The 15,809-nt window shown below is 42.7% G+C and overlaps 1 protein-coding gene across 2 annotated transcripts in view; it reads right to left on the reverse strand.

The window, feature by feature from the left end:
* Positions 1-15,809, reverse strand: part of mast1a (microtubule associated serine/threonine kinase 1a) — an 84,403-nt gene that overhangs the window by 14,089 nt on the left and 54,505 nt on the right. For both annotated transcript variants that reach the window (XM_080451724.1, XM_080451723.1), the window contains exons 12-20: positions 13,650-13,699; positions 13,406-13,482; positions 11,833-12,041; positions 9,267-9,405; positions 8,790-8,922; positions 7,406-7,571; positions 2,851-2,952; positions 1,228-1,350; positions 251-360 (exon numbers count right to left, since the gene is read on the reverse strand). In XM_080451724.1, coding sequence (XP_080307850.1) covers positions 251-360; positions 1,228-1,350; positions 2,851-2,952; positions 7,406-7,571; positions 8,790-8,922; positions 9,267-9,405; positions 11,833-12,041; positions 13,406-13,482; positions 13,650-13,699 — 1,109 coding nt within the window. The remainder of the gene's footprint in view (positions 1-250; positions 361-1,227; positions 1,351-2,850; positions 2,953-7,405; positions 7,572-8,789; positions 8,923-9,266; positions 9,406-11,832; positions 12,042-13,405; positions 13,483-13,649; positions 13,700-15,809) is intronic.

A 15,809-nucleotide genomic window follows, 5' to 3' on the forward strand; every position in this document is an offset into this window, starting at 1 on the left:
TTAGTCTACCTCCGTCCTACTGTCAAAGAACCTGACATGTGAATGTGAAGATGCTTTGCCATGTTCTTATAAGGTGAAGAAGACAAACTATACCAGTGAGAAAATGTAGAAATAAAAATGTCAAGAGACAACAGGTTGACAACGTGAGGAAAAAGCAGAGAGGCATAATAGGGCAAGAGTGAAATACAGACTTGCAAAGAAGCGAGCGAACAAAAAAAGAAGAGGGTGTCAAGAAAGACAAATGTCTGACCTTACTGAAGCGAGGAGAGCAGGAGGAGAACTGTCTGATCTCCACTGGCTCGTCATCATTTGTGTCGTCCTCGTCATATACATTGATGTGGCGGTAACGCTCTGAACGGGCTGGGAGAGGAGGCGAGAGAGACAGACAGACAGACAGACAGACAGACAGACAGACAGACAGACAGACAGAGAGAGAGAGAGAGAGAGAATATTAAACACTATTAAAAACCCACTATTATGACCGTTTTAAACAGAACTTAATGTACAAGGAGAAAGGACAAATCAGAACGACTAATCGAAACAAAAAATATGACTAGATCAAAACATAAGATTAGACAAATCAAACCATAGGACAAGACTCATAGACAAAGCAATGCATAGGACTACACTAATCAAAACAAAATATAAGACTAAACAAAACAAAATGTGTCACTAAACAAATCTCAAGACAGGACTAAACAAATCAAAATAGAAGAACACTAAAACAAAACAAAACATTTATCTAATTAAAAATCTAACCATGAGACAAAACAAAACAGCACAACACAAATCAAAATATTACTTGGAAGAAACATTTAGAAAGCAAACTGTAATGTAGCAACAACATCCACAGCACAGAGAGAGATAAAGAACGAGTGGTAGAGAGGGAAAGAGGCAGAGAGACAGAGTGATAGAGAGACAGAGAGAGAGAATGAGATTGTACAAGACACATAATCACATCTCAAAAAATGTGCATTCTGAATGGAATGAAGGCATGAAGTTTTCTATTCTATTCTAGAGGGACTTATGCAGGCACAATGCGAACTTAATGTAAGTTTTCTGACTGCACGCACGCACGCGCACGTGTGCATGCACACACACACACACACACACACACACTCACGCACACACGCACACGCACACGCACACACGCACACGCACACGCACACGCACACACACACACACACACACACACACACACACACACACACACACACACACACTTACTGTCAAAGTAGCTGGTGTCCTCTTCTGACTCCAGGTGAGGAATGAACTCTGCTTTCTGTCTCAGCAGGCTGTTCCAGTCCAGCTCAGTGAAGAACGGATGCTGCTTCACCTCGAATGCTCCCCCTGGTAACATTTAACACACACTGTTTCAATGTCTCAATGGTGTACTTATACTGTATATTATGCTAATAATTACACATCTGGGGAGAGCAAACATGTGAAATTTCATGAATGAATAGTTGTGACCGGACACAGTGTAGTGGCTGAAACATTCGTCCCTGGAGCTACTAGGATTGAATTCTCCCTGAGTTTCCTCTCCTATACATATCTCCCTCTATGCTTCCTTTTCTTCTTCTTTTTTTGGGCGGTGTAGCCGCCCCTATAAGTGGGGTTGGGACACCTCATTAGTATTAGTTTCCTGCACTGTGATTGGCCCACTTGGCCCACTTTCCTGTACTGTGATTGGCTGACTCTATTGGCTGACTCTATTCAGCACTGTGATTGGCTAGCGAGACACATGATGACATTAATAAACTATAAATAGGATTATGCACTTCCAAAAATCTTTTTTTTTTGGAAGTGAGCTTCCATCACTATGATGACCACTGTGATGACCACACCGCCCACTTCACACTGGGTGTGATTTTTTCCTTACTAATCTGTCTCAATAAAGAAAAAATATTCTTGACCACTGTCCTTAACCATATGAACTCTAGCGTCCCTATTCTGGTCATATCGTAATAGGTGAACATTCGGTGAAAATAGGCAAACATTCGATGAAAATTGCAGTCCTCTGAACAAGCTCGCAATGCATCATGACGCAATGTATTGTGAGCTTGGGGCGCCAACGGCTGAGTCGTTAAGGCATGTACTACATACACTCAGATGCCTGACAGCGAGTCCCCGGGCAACAAAGTATAGGGTGTAAGTGTACAGTAAGTGGTTAAAAAATAACACAATTGGGGCGCTCAGGTGGCGCAGTGGTAAAGTGCACCTGGCTTTGTCGAGCGTCTCTACGGACACTATTGGCCCGTGTTCGGGGGAGGGAAGCCGGGGCGAGAGGCAGATATTTGTCACTGCCGGGGGCGGCACCTGTCAGCAGGGAGTGTTGGGCGGGAGGAGTAGGACGGAGGCTCCTCCCGGTGGGGGATCCTCACTAGCAGGTGAATCAGTAGGATACAACAGCAGTGACAACACACAAAATGTGTGCGGGGAGGAATTAATTTGCATGACGACTAAATTGGGGAGAAAAGGGGGTAAAAAAGCTAAACTGCAAAAGCCCCTGCAAAGTAGTTCCGGAGAAGCGGATTGAGTGGCCCTGTCTTGCCCTAAGAGGACTGACCGTGGGTAGCTACTGGGACGTAAGTAGGGGATTGATCAACCCCGGCTGGGTCACCTGGGCGAGGGTGTATGTTGCGAGACCCGAAACACCCGTTGACCCCAGGCTACAACACTGACGTCCCAGTTGCATCCATGTGATGTTTTTCTTCATGTCCCAAATTGGGTAGCTTTCAATACAATTGAATGCAATTTTGCATCCCCAATCACATTAAATTGAATGCTTATTAGAAAGAATGGGACCTTGCTGCCACCCGAAAACAGTCTGTTTCCAGAGTGTAGTACCTGTGCCCAGCCTCATGAGCGGGTTGGTCTGCAGTAAAGTGGAAATAAGGGCCTGAGCATCTGCAGGCAATGCATCATCTCCATCTGGCCACACGATATCATCTGGTGGAAATAAAAAAAGAGAGCAGAGGATCAGAGTGAAAAGGATGAAGCACTTCTCACTTCAATGTACTAGAGGGCAGTGGTTCTCCTCAATGTAGAGGTCCGGGGACCCCCAGGAGTCCTTGAGGGGGTTCCAGGGTGTCCCCAGCTAAATGATTGATAAAAATTGAACCAAATGGACCCGACTTTGCCCCTCTCTTGTAAACATGGTGAGTTTGACTATTTGAGCACATATCCATGCGAGGCCGTATGGCAATAGTTTAACTACTAGTAGAGGCCCTAGGAGGGGTCCACGCACGACTGCTTATTTTTTTTTCTAGTTTTGATTTTTGGCATCCATAGGACCTCTAATATTGGGATTTTGATGATCCCAAGAAAAAAAGTGGTCCCAAGTGTGTTTTTTTCAATGTTTTATTACCCCTATGAGACCTGGGAGATGGCTGGCTGGAACGCCGGCGAGAGTGTCTTTCGGAGACTGTGGAACGCTCAAATTTAGACGTAGCCCAAAGATAGAGATACCATTTGATTCCAGACAACCTCAGGTTTCCAATGAGACCAACCTTTTCATGCTACCTTGTCGGGAAGGGGGCTAAATACCTAATGATTCAAAGTTAAGACAACATTTTGGCGAGGGAAAAACGACCATCACCATTTTCCAAATGGTCCCTTGAGCTGTCACCTCAATATATGTGAATGGAAATGGGTTAAATGGATACCTACAAGCCTCCCCTGTACAGAAATGTCAAATGTATGCCAATCTCATGCAGTTTTGGGCAAGAACCATGCAGTGTTTTGCATGCAGTACAAATATGTAATTTCCGCCTATTGTAAAAAGGAGACCACTTTACTGCATCTATAGCTGTATGAGACCACTGTACTGTATCTATAGCTGCATGAGACCACTGAACTGTATCTATAGCTGCATGAGACCACTGTACTGTATCTATAGCTGCATGAGACCACTGTACTGTATCTATAGCTGTATGAGACCACTGTACTGTATCTATAGCTGTATGAGACCACTGTACTGTATCTATAGCTGCATGAGACCACTGTACTGTATCTATAGCTGTATGAGACCACTGTACTGTATCTATAGCTGTATGAGACCACTGTACTGTATCTATAGCTGCATGAGACCACTGTACTGTATCTATAGCTGAATGAGACCACTGTGCTGTATCTATAGCTGCATGAGACCACTGTACTGTATCTATAGCTGCATGAGACCACTGTACTGTATCTAGACCACTGTGCTGAATCTATAAACCACTGTACTGCATATATAGACCATTGTACTGCATTTATAGACCACATACATTGACCACTGTACTGTATCTAATATAGACCACTATACTGCAACTCAACACAACTTAAATCATTTATTTATAAAGCACATTTAACATGACCAGGTCACCCAAAGTGCTGCACAGGTCGCCACGAAGGCTCGGTAGATGCAGTACAGTGGTCCACAGATGCACTAGAGTAGTCTACAGATGCACTCGAGTGGTCTACAGATGCATTATGGGTGTCCACAGTGGTCTACAGATCACGACAGTGGTCTACAGATGCACTAGAGGGGTCTACAGATCACAACAGTGGTCTACAGATGCAGTATAGGGGTCTAAAGATGCACTAGAGTGGTCTACAGATGCACTAGAGTGGTCTACAGGTGCACTACAGTGGTCTATAGATGCACAACAGTGGTCTACAGACACACTAGAGTGGTCTACAGATGCACTAGAGTGGTCTACAGACACACTAGAGTGGTCTACAGACACACTAGAGTGGTCTACAGATGCACTAGAGTGGTCTACAGACACACTAGAGTGGTCTACAGATGCACGACAGTGGTCTACAGACACACTAGAGTGGTCTACAGACTACAGACGCATAGAGTGATCTACAGATGCACTAGAGTGGTCTACAGACTACAGACGCATAGAGTGATCTACAGATGCACTAGAGTGGTCTACAGACACACTAGAGTGGTCTACAGACGAACTAGAGTGATCTACAGACGCACTAGAGTGGTCTACAGACGCACTAGAGTGGTCTACAGACACACTAGAGTGGTCTACAGACGAACTAGAGTGATCTACAGACGCACTAGAGTGGTCTACAGACACACTAGAGTGGTCTACAGACACACTAGAGTGATCTACAGATGCACTAGAGTGGTCTACAGACACACTAGAGTGGTCTACAGACTACAGACGCATAGAGTGATCTACAGATGCACTAGAGTGGTCTACAGACACACTAGAGTGATCTACAGACGCACTAGAGTGGTCTACAGACACACTAGAGTGATCTACAGACGCACTAGAGTGGTCTACAGACGCACTAGAGTGGTCTACAGACACACTAGAGTGGTCTACAGACGCACTAGAGTGGTCTACAGACACACTAGAGTGGTCTACAGATGCACTAGAGTGGTCTACAGACACACTAGAGTGGTCTACAGATGCACGATAGTGGTCTACAGACACACTAGAGTGGTCTACAGACACATTGTAGTGCATATGTAGACCATGTACTGCATCTGTAGACCACTGTCGTGCATCTGTAGACCACTCTAGTGCATCTGTAGACCACTCTAGTGTGTCTGTAGACCACTCTAGTGCATCTGTAGACCACTCTAGTGTGTCTGTAGACCACTGTCGTGCATCTGTAGACCACTCTAGTGTGTCTGTAGACCACTCTAGTGCATCTGTAGACCACTCTAGTGCATATTTAGACCCCTATACTGCATCTGTAGACCACTGTTGTGATCTGTAGACCCCTCTAGTGCATCTGTAGACCACTGTCGTGATCTGTAGACCACTGTGGACACCCATAATGCATCTGTAGACCACTCGAGTGCATCTGTAGACTACTCTAGTGCATCTGTGGACCACTGTACTGCATCTACCGAGCCTTCGTGGCGACCTGTGCAGCACTTTGGGTGACCTGGTCATGTTAAATGTGCTTTATAAATAAATGTTTTAAGTTGTGTTTAGTTGCAGTATAGTGGTCTATATTAGATACAGTACAGTGGTCAATGTATGTGGTCTATAAATGCAGTACAATGGTCTATATATGCAGTACAGTGGTTTATAGATTCAGCACAGTGGTCTAGATACAGTACAGTGGTCTCATACAGCTATAGATACATTACAGTGGTCTCATGTAGCTATAGATGCAGTACAGTGGTCTCATGCAGCTATAGATACAGTACAGTGGTCTCATGCAGCTATAGATACAGTACAGTGGTCTCATGCAGCTATAGATACAGTACAGTGGTCTCATGCAGCTATAGATACAGTACAGTGGTCTCATGCAGCTATAGATACAGTACAGTGGTCTCATGCAGCTATAGATACAGTACAGTGGTCTCATGCAGCTATAGATACAGTACAGTGGTCTCATACAGCTATAGATACAGTACAGTGGTCTCATGCAGCTATAGATACAGTACAGTGGTCTCATGCAGCTATAGATGCAGTACAGTGGTCTCATGCAGCTATAGATACAGTACAGTGGTCTCATGCAGCTATAGATACAGTACAGTGGTCTCATGCAGCTATAGATACAGTACAGTGGTCTCATGCAGCTATAGATACAGTACAGTGGTCTCATACAGCTATAGATGCAGTAAAGTGGTCTCCTTTTTACAATAGGCGGAAATTACATATTTGTACTGCATGCAAAACACTGCATGGTTCTTGCCCAAAACTGCATGAGATTGGCATAAATTTGACATTTCTGTACAGGGGAGGCTTGTAGGTATCCATTTAACCCATTTCCATTCACATATATTGAGGTGACAGCTCAAGGGACCATTTGGAAAATGGTGATGGTCGTTTTTCCCTCGCCAAAATGTTGTCTTAACTTTGAATCATTAGGTATTTAGCCCCCTTCCCGACAAGGTAGCATGAAAAAGTTGGTCTCATTGGAAACCTGAGGTTGTCTGGAATCAAATGGTATCTCTATCTTTGGGCTACGTCTAAATTTGAGCGTTCCACAGTCTCCGAAAGACACTCTCGCCGGCGTTCCAGCCAGCCATCTCCCAGGTCTCATAGGGGTAATAAAACATTGAAAAAAACACACTTGGGACCACTTTTTTTCTTGGGATCATCAAAATCCCAATATTAGAGGTCCTATGGATGCCAAAAATCAAAACTAGAAAAAAAAATAAGCAGTCGCGCGTGGACCCCTCCTAGGGCCTCTACTATACAGTACATTTAACGTTTTTTTATCTGACATTTTATAAACTTTATAATTTTTAATAATTTTGAACAGTATTACTGTTGGTATGCAGGCTCCATCAACTAGTACGGATATTTGCTCTTATTTCATACTTTGGGTGAACTAAGAGGAAAATAGCTGTCTCACAGTAAACACTGGATTTGTAATACTAGGACCTTTTAACAATGTCATATGTAAATTATGTTATAGTTGCTCTCCTAACCTGTGATGACCTGTCCAAACAGTTCTTCTGGAGTGTCGCCGAAAAAAGGCACACAGCCCACCAGGAACTCGTAGAGGATGATGCCCATAGCCCACCAGTCTACAGGCTTCCCATAGCCCTGGCGAAGTATCACCTCTGGGGCAATGTACTCCGGAGTGCCACACACCTAGAGAGAATGGAAGACAAAACATCTGCTACATCTTACAACAGTAAGCATGTAAATAAATAAACAAACAAATATCGGTAGTGCCAATGTAACTCCTTAAAACCACTTGAACCACGGCATCTCTTGCAGAAGACATTTAGTGTTGAGCGGAAACAGGAGTGGTCCTCATATAGAGCCCTTGTGAATATGGTCAACTGAGTCTGAGTATAGGGTTTAAGTGATTACAAAGGCAAAGCATATCGATATTATTCAACTGGGTTGAATCTTTAGAGTTTCTAAATTTGTAATCAACATTTCTCCATTGCTCCAGGCAGCTCATGCCTACATTTCATTCACAAATGATCTCAAGATGACAATTTCCATAATCAGTAGTTCTGATATCACTAATGTGCTGTGCTGTGCTGTGCGTGCGTGCTGGTGTAGCTACAGACATCATCCTGTCTGAATGAGAAATACTTCCCTAATCAAACATTCACATGATGTTGAAAGCAAAGCCATGGACTGTTTCACCTGCAGATGTGAGTGGAATTACAAACGAGCCAAACAGATGCCTGTTAATGCTGGATGGCAGGGGGGACACATGTGTTGACCTGATTAATTATGACTAGATTAATTCAGTGCGTACAGTACATCCTAACTGTAATTGCAAAATGGGACTGTGAGGGGCATAATGACCATTAACGATTCACTAATTCAGTACAGGAAGCATTGTGATGCTGTCTTCATTTTTGAAAATCGTTTGCAAACCACATGAACCCTAGCATCCCTACTTACATATTATGCCATAATAGGTGAAGATTCAGCGAAAATTTGGCAAAGAATGGCAGATCTACAAGGTATCTATTTTCGGCAAAGACATTTGGTGTAGAGGGGGAAAATGAGGGGATTAAGTATAGACCCCTGGGGGACAAGTTATAATTAGGCACCGCTTTTAATATTAAAACCTATGGTACATGATTGAAGGCCCAGAGTATGCACTGTACACCATCCATTAGGAGTTGAACCACATTGGATTCCTACAGTATGTCTCTGAATAAAGTTTCATCACAGATTAACATGAGAGCTATCATGTATTCTGTTTTGCTAGTCAAGTACTGTGCTTTCAGGAGTGTGCAGGTTACACCGGAAAAACGGCAGTGGTAATTTAACTCAGAGTACACTCTTTCACTGAGAGTGCACAACATGGTTACATTTACACTCTCAGCATTACTACGTTACCTGTTTATCCAGGAACTCCCTGGCATCTTTCTCTATGTGTCCTTCATACAGGTTGGTGGTGAGACTCATAAGGCCCATCTTAGACAGGCCAAAATCTGTCAGCTTGATGTGGCCCATGGAGGTGATCAGCAGACTAGATAGAGATAGACACAACAGTTAAAATATTATATACACATAACATTCCTAAGCCAACTTCATATGCTGGTGGAATTTAACAAGACAATACTGTATATCAGATACTGTAGAATACATGACTCTCTAATAGAGACCATGAACTGTCGCAATATTCTTGATTTGTCTAATCATTTCTTCTCTTAACCACTTTCACCCTGTTATCCCAATTTTGGGATCATTTTAAGGGGCAAATGTTCAAAGATTTAAAAACGTATTTTCTATTAAATTTGTATTTAAAAAATAGGGAAAGTAGCAGATCTACAAGCTCACAACGCATAGCGCTTAGTTATACCAAATACGTACTTGTCAGGTTTGAGGTCTCTGTGGACGATGCCATAGTTGTGCAGGTACTCCAAAGCTAGAACCGTTTCAGCAAAGTACATCCTTGTGAGCTCCACAGGTAGCGCCCCAATGTTCTTCAACAGAGTGGCACAATCACCTCCTAAGAGAAGAGGAAAGAACACCTACTGGTTATTGCCAAGTCAGAGTCTTGGGTTATTTGAGTTGCTTTCAGGAGACCGGGCAGCAAGCATCCTTCTGTGCGATATTATTTGACAGTAGGAATTACACAGTAAATCCTAAATGTAACTCTCAGAGTTGAAATGAACACTGAGGATTGTTACTTTGTAGAGCAGTGGTTCTCAACCAGTGGTCCGGGGACCACCGGTGGTCCTTGCGGGGGCTCCAGGTGGTGCCCAGCTAAATGATGGAGAGTTGGTGGTAACCAAATGGACCCTTATAGATCTTTAACTCTTGAGAGTGTTAAAATGAAACCAAATGGACCCGTTACATTTTACTCTCAAGAGTTAAATGGAGCTTGATATGAAAAAGGTAAACCCACTGGTGTAGAGAAAGAAAAGATGGATTGCAGTACAGAAAGACTGGCCTGCTGGCAGACAACTGGAAGCTGGTATTTGAGCCTCCACCGCAGTAAGCGGTAGGTGATGATGTGATTCACATTGACATCAACATGGAGCACACCTGGCCCTTGCATGAGTTAACCCATTAAGATCTGAGGCAGATTCTACAAATAACTTCTCAATCAGTGGTTCTTAAACTTCGTGCCAAGGATCCCCAAAATGATAAATATATATGCATTATTTATTGGTTTGTTAACTATTCATTTTGGAGTGATACATGTGTTCAGGTGCCTGTCAGATTGTTAGACTACGCTTCACTGCAAGTCTACTAAGATGTAAAACATTTGCGGAGCTGACATGAGATTTCAGCGGTGGGTACGCTCACGTCAAAGTGGTGGTGGGTACGCTCACGTCAAAGTGGCGGTGGGTACGCTCACGTCAAAGTGGCGGTGGGTACGCTCACGTCAAAGTGGCGGTGGGTACGCTCACGTCAAAGTGGCGGTGGGTACGCTCACGTCAAAGTGGCGGTGGGTACGCTCACGTCAAAGTGGCAACGGATTGATAAATGCCGATTGCTGCGGGCATATGCCCGTTTTTCGGTCTGAGCAAGTTTGATAAATGAGTGTCAATATCTATGCCCAAGCCACATAGATATAGTGTTTCCTGCACAGGAAACCTGGGTAAAAATCTCGCGAAGGACATAAATCTTACAGATTGCAGCTTTAAAAGAATTGCAGTGCGTTTGTGAGTGTTTGTTCCCGTTTGTTCTGGGCCTGTTATCCTCACTGCCTGCTCCTACCTCACACGTCTGGCGGTGTCATCATGAATGAGTCACATACAAACGTACCCTTCATGCCTGAGTGCGTCTGTAAGCTAGCAGCTAATAGAAGAGTTGCTGCTGCAGTTGGAGTCATGTAGCTACATGGAACTGCCCTCGAGGAAATGGAGTTCAACAAGAGAAGAAGATGGATACGGCTGTGAAACAACTGAGCTTATTTCACCGTGAAATACTATGACCACAGGAGGCAATTTAACTCAATATGACTTCCTAGGCTGACTTTCTTGGTGAAATAGGAGCAGTTCAAACTGTCACCTTCTGAAGATCAAAGATAGTCTGAGCAATTGCTCTCCCTATATTTCCCCCTATTGATTTCATTCATTTATCTGATACTCTGACATCCGTCATGCTGAGGGTCAAACAAGGACAAGAAGGACATTTAAGACACTCAAAAAGCACAAAAGTGGAATCTTTATACAATCCCTAACATTACAAGGATTCAACTCATAAGGCCCATAAATAAGATAAGAGGAACAAATATTTCTGCATCCCTAGAATAAACGAATAAACAATAAATGTGCAAATATGATATGATTTAATTTGAGCCTATATTTAACAATAAATTGCCCCTTAAGGGTACATGGTTCCATTTGTACTCTCTATGAGTTACAGACCTGATAAGGTCCATTTTGCTCCAAATTATCAATCATTTAGCTGGGGACCCCCTGGAATCCCGTCAAGGACCCCTGAGGGTCCCCGGACCCCACATTGAGAACCAGTTGACACACACTTGATTGATGAGAAAGGTGGAATCTCTTTTCATGCAACAACAGCATGATCAAGTACTAAGTTAAGAAAGGGGACAGGATGTTGTGATTCCAAAATGAAACACATTTATCTAAATTTCTTTAGGCATTTATCACAACCAAGACATAACCCAAATATGTTGTAGCAAGAACACAGGAAACTCAAGTTGACACAAAATAAAGTCTGAGTGATCTAACACATAGAAAAATCTTCTGAATAGGGTGCCAAGCACACCCAGTACATCCATCCAACACTATCCGTTACAACCAAGGGAGAGCGGAAAGAAAAAAATTGACAGAAAAAGCTCAAGTTACCGCAAACAAATAAAAGTGGAATAATCCATCAAGAAAGCACAACCTCTAAAATAAGATGCAGACCAAGCTGAGGACATCCGCCAAATAACATCCGCCACAAAACCACTTACCCTCCACATACTCCATGACCATGCAGAGGTGCCGTCGAGTCTCAAACGAGCAGAACATGGAGACCACGAAGGGGTTCTCGGCGAAGGTGAGGATGTCCCTCTCCACGAAGGCCTGCTGGATCTGGTTCCTGAGGATCAGGTTCTGCTTGTTGATCTTCTTCATGGCAAAACGCTGACGCGTCTCCCTGTGCCGCACCAAGTAGACAGCCCTGCATGAAAGGAGAGAGAGAGAGAGAGAGATAGAGAGATACAGACGGAGAGCGAGAGAGAGATGGAGAGAGAGAAATACAATGCAGACAGAAAGAGGTTATGGAGAAACTTTTGAAGAACTTGCAGAGAGAGAGAGGGCATCTGGCTGGCACAGGGGTAAAGTTGAAAGAACACATTTGGCGGTGTTCGTGTTCCTGTCACTGCATTAGCAACTCCTGGCTGGTTGGAGCGCCTGTTCAGCAGGGAGCGGAACTGAGAGGCACAGCGTGTTCCTCTGCACAAGTTACAGTACACCCCCAGCGAAACTCCTCACTGTCAGGCAGTGTTGATTTCCGTCGACTAAAACTATGACAAAAAATGTTCGTCGACTATCTTTTTCCACTGACAAAACTAAATAAAAACTAACTAAATATTTTGACAATTTCGTCGTCAAATAAAAACTAAAATGTTAGGGAGGAACTAGTGGAGAAGAGATCCAGTAGAACTAAGACAAGTTATTTTATGTTTGGGTGCGCTCGGGTGTTGCTCTCTGAAAAAAGCAGATCTACAAGCTCACAACACGTCGCAGCGCAATCGGCTATTTTCAGCAACCAAGTGTAAAATCAGCCATTATGACGCCATCAAGGCCCGCCAAAATACATTTTAGTCGACTAAATCAACTGTGGATTTAGTCAACTAAAACTAGACAAAAACTAAAACATTTCAGATGACTAAAATATGACTAAAACAAAATGGATCTTTATTCAAAAGACTAAGACTAAAACTAAATCAAAATTTGCTGTCAAAATCAACACTGCTGTCAGGTGAAAAGAAGCAGAGATGACTTCATGTGCATCGGAGGAGTCTGGAGACATACTGTAGTTGTCTCTACTCCCTCCCCAGACCAACAGCGGGGATTAGCAGCAGCAGGGACCATGTTATAGTAAGATCATTGTTTCAGGGGATAGGCATAACAACTACATTCAGGAATACTATATTCCTCCTCCATTCAGACAGATTGTATACAGTGCAGCTGATTACGTTTAAGATTTAAGCAAGACTGTAGGCAAGGCAAGTTTATTTGTAATAGCACATTTCAACAACAAGGCCATTCAAAGTGCTTTACATAAAACATTAGCCACTTGAACGCGAGCATCCTTATCCTGGGGGGAACATTTGCCGGAAATAGCAGATCTACAGGCGTTGCTTGTAAATTTGCAATTTTACCTGAAGAAGGGGAAAAGAGCGCACCAAGTACAGTGCCAACTAAGGTCTGTTTTAATAAGTACAGCATTTCTAGTGGTTAAGCATTAAGACACCAAGACAGAGCAAAATAAACACATTAAACAATGTGTTTAATATCGAAATACATCACATTTCTTACCCATATGCTCCATTGCTAATCAACTTGATGGTCTGGAAGTCTTCTTCTTCTGGTGGCTTGAATGCTTTCCCTTTTCCCTGGTCAAATAACCAAAAGAAGAAAACAAACGTTAAAATATGTTATTGTTAACAATGGAAGTAGTTTACTCGTTTAGCTTAAACTTTTGAAAGTTTTGTGGATTATCGGTTGACTTTGGTTGGTGTGTGTGTGTGTGTGTGTGTATGTGTGTGAGTGTGTGTGTTACCTCTGCTGAGTCATCATCATAGCTATCATAGCCTTCAAGGCTCACGAGATCTGGAATGAAAACGTGTCGAAAACATATTAAAACATTTTCTCACCTTTTCACAGTAAAATGCTTGGCCTTACAACAGCTGCTACAGTGAGATAGAATTTAATTTGCAGTGGCGTAAACGTCCTTTGCAAAACCACTGTTCAAATTTAAAAACAGCTAAAGGGCCAAATATGTCAAGAAAAACAAAGGAATGAAACTAGCTTCCCCCTGTTAATTGTTCGAGTCTCTTTCTGCCCTCTGCTTTGCTTTGTATTGCCTCCCTCTACTCTCTGAGAAATCCTTCAAGTCTAATTCAGTGGCAGAGCTTTATTGGTGTGACATCTATTCTGAAATGCACTGATTACATTTCTACTCTGCTGAAGGAGTGAAAATAGTATAACAAATAATTATCTTTGGAGAGCGGTGTTTAGCCAGTCACAGTGTGTTCACTTAAAAGCCTCAGTGGATAAAGAACCAGGTGGTGCTGAACCGAGAAATTAGCGGAAACATCTTGCTTGCTTTTAACACATCCACCGCCAGAGGTTAATCTCATAATGTACTCACCAGTGCCAAGGTGTTTTTGTTGTTTTTTTGTTTTTTTCATGTCGCCATAGATCTTGTTAAAATCCTTAAGATTGAGCCGTGAACGGTCTGTTTACATCCGCGAGATCTCCCTGTATCTCCCAGTGAAAACCACGTGTCAAACGGGGCATCCATGTTTGAGTTAGAGCGGATTACGTTAAACAGTGAAATGCGAGGAGAAAAAACTACAGGAAGAGAATTGAGTTTCAGTTTCGTCTGTAGAATGGGAGCGGGCGTGATCGTCGAAACCGGATCCCAAATAATTCTATTTCCTGTCATCAAACCGGAAACGGAAGTGGATCAAAAAAATTCCGAAAGTGCACCCGGACCGCGCATGCGCGAAAAGACCGCAGCCCGTAGGACTACGGGCTCGGCGCTTAACCGTTGGATTTAACGGCCCGTAGAACTACGGGCCCGGCGGTAAAGGTGTTAACGTGACATTACATTGAATAATAGAAACAAAACTGGTATTGTCAACATTATCTTCGGGGAACAAGTAAAACTGTGCGCACGCGTGTGCGTGTGTGTGTGTGTGTGTGTGTGTGTGAGAAACAGATATGAAAAATAAAGTGGGACATTGTTTGCAGAGATAAGCTGTTTATAAGCTGTTTATAAATTATAGTTCTGCTGTCAGCAGAACTATAATTTCTTCCTGAATACTGAGAGAAAAAACTGCAGTGGTTTATCGTGAATAGTCATTCCATGCCATTTAGCCCATCACCTAATGAACAGCTCTGGATGGATTAGAGTGGGGGAGGAGTTGAGCACATGTGAATTAGTGCCATCTGAGACATGATGATTAATGAAAGACAGTGATCCCACTGCACAGCCAGACAGTCTGAACTCTAGTCTGTATCTCAATGAATCTGCATTGGTTGCACATCCAATACATCACTAGATACTAGGGGTGTCACAATGTATCCTGCCACAAAACATTGCACTTAAAACATGATGTTTTACAGAGACAAAAGACTGTATCGCAATATTACAAATTTATAATAATAATAACAATGATGATGATAATAATAATAATAATAATACTATTTTATTGATTGATAGATTTTTGGGGTGAAAGTTACATAAGTGGATATGGTGTGTGATATGAAATTAGAGCTTACCACAGACACTATGAGTATGAGTTTATTAAATGTATTATCAACTCAGATTCCAACACAGAAAACTGAAGATGATGGGCAATTGACCATATTCACACAGCGGCCATTTTGCTTTCACGTCATATTTGCGGGTTGGGAAGAAATGTCCGGGGTGGCATTATTTCATTAACGTAATAGCAAAATGGCCGCCGTGTGAATATGGTGAATGTTGATGATAATTGATGAAAATCTTATCGTTATCTTGAGTATCCAATATCGTGTATCGTATCTGGAAATGTAGTGTATCCTGACACCCTACTAGATATTAGGGGCGGAAATCGTTAGATACCTGACAATTCGATCGATTCCGATTCAGAGGGCTGCGATTCGATTATATTCCGATTATTGCGATTCACGATGCATTGCGATTAATTTACTTCCATTATCTTTTATTGAT

The sequence above is a fragment of the Gymnoscopelus braueri genome (assembly GCF_963280865.1).
Source record: "Gymnoscopelus braueri genome assembly, chromosome: 2".
Classification (NCBI taxonomy): Eukaryota; Metazoa; Chordata; class Actinopteri; order Myctophiformes; family Myctophidae; genus Gymnoscopelus; species Gymnoscopelus braueri.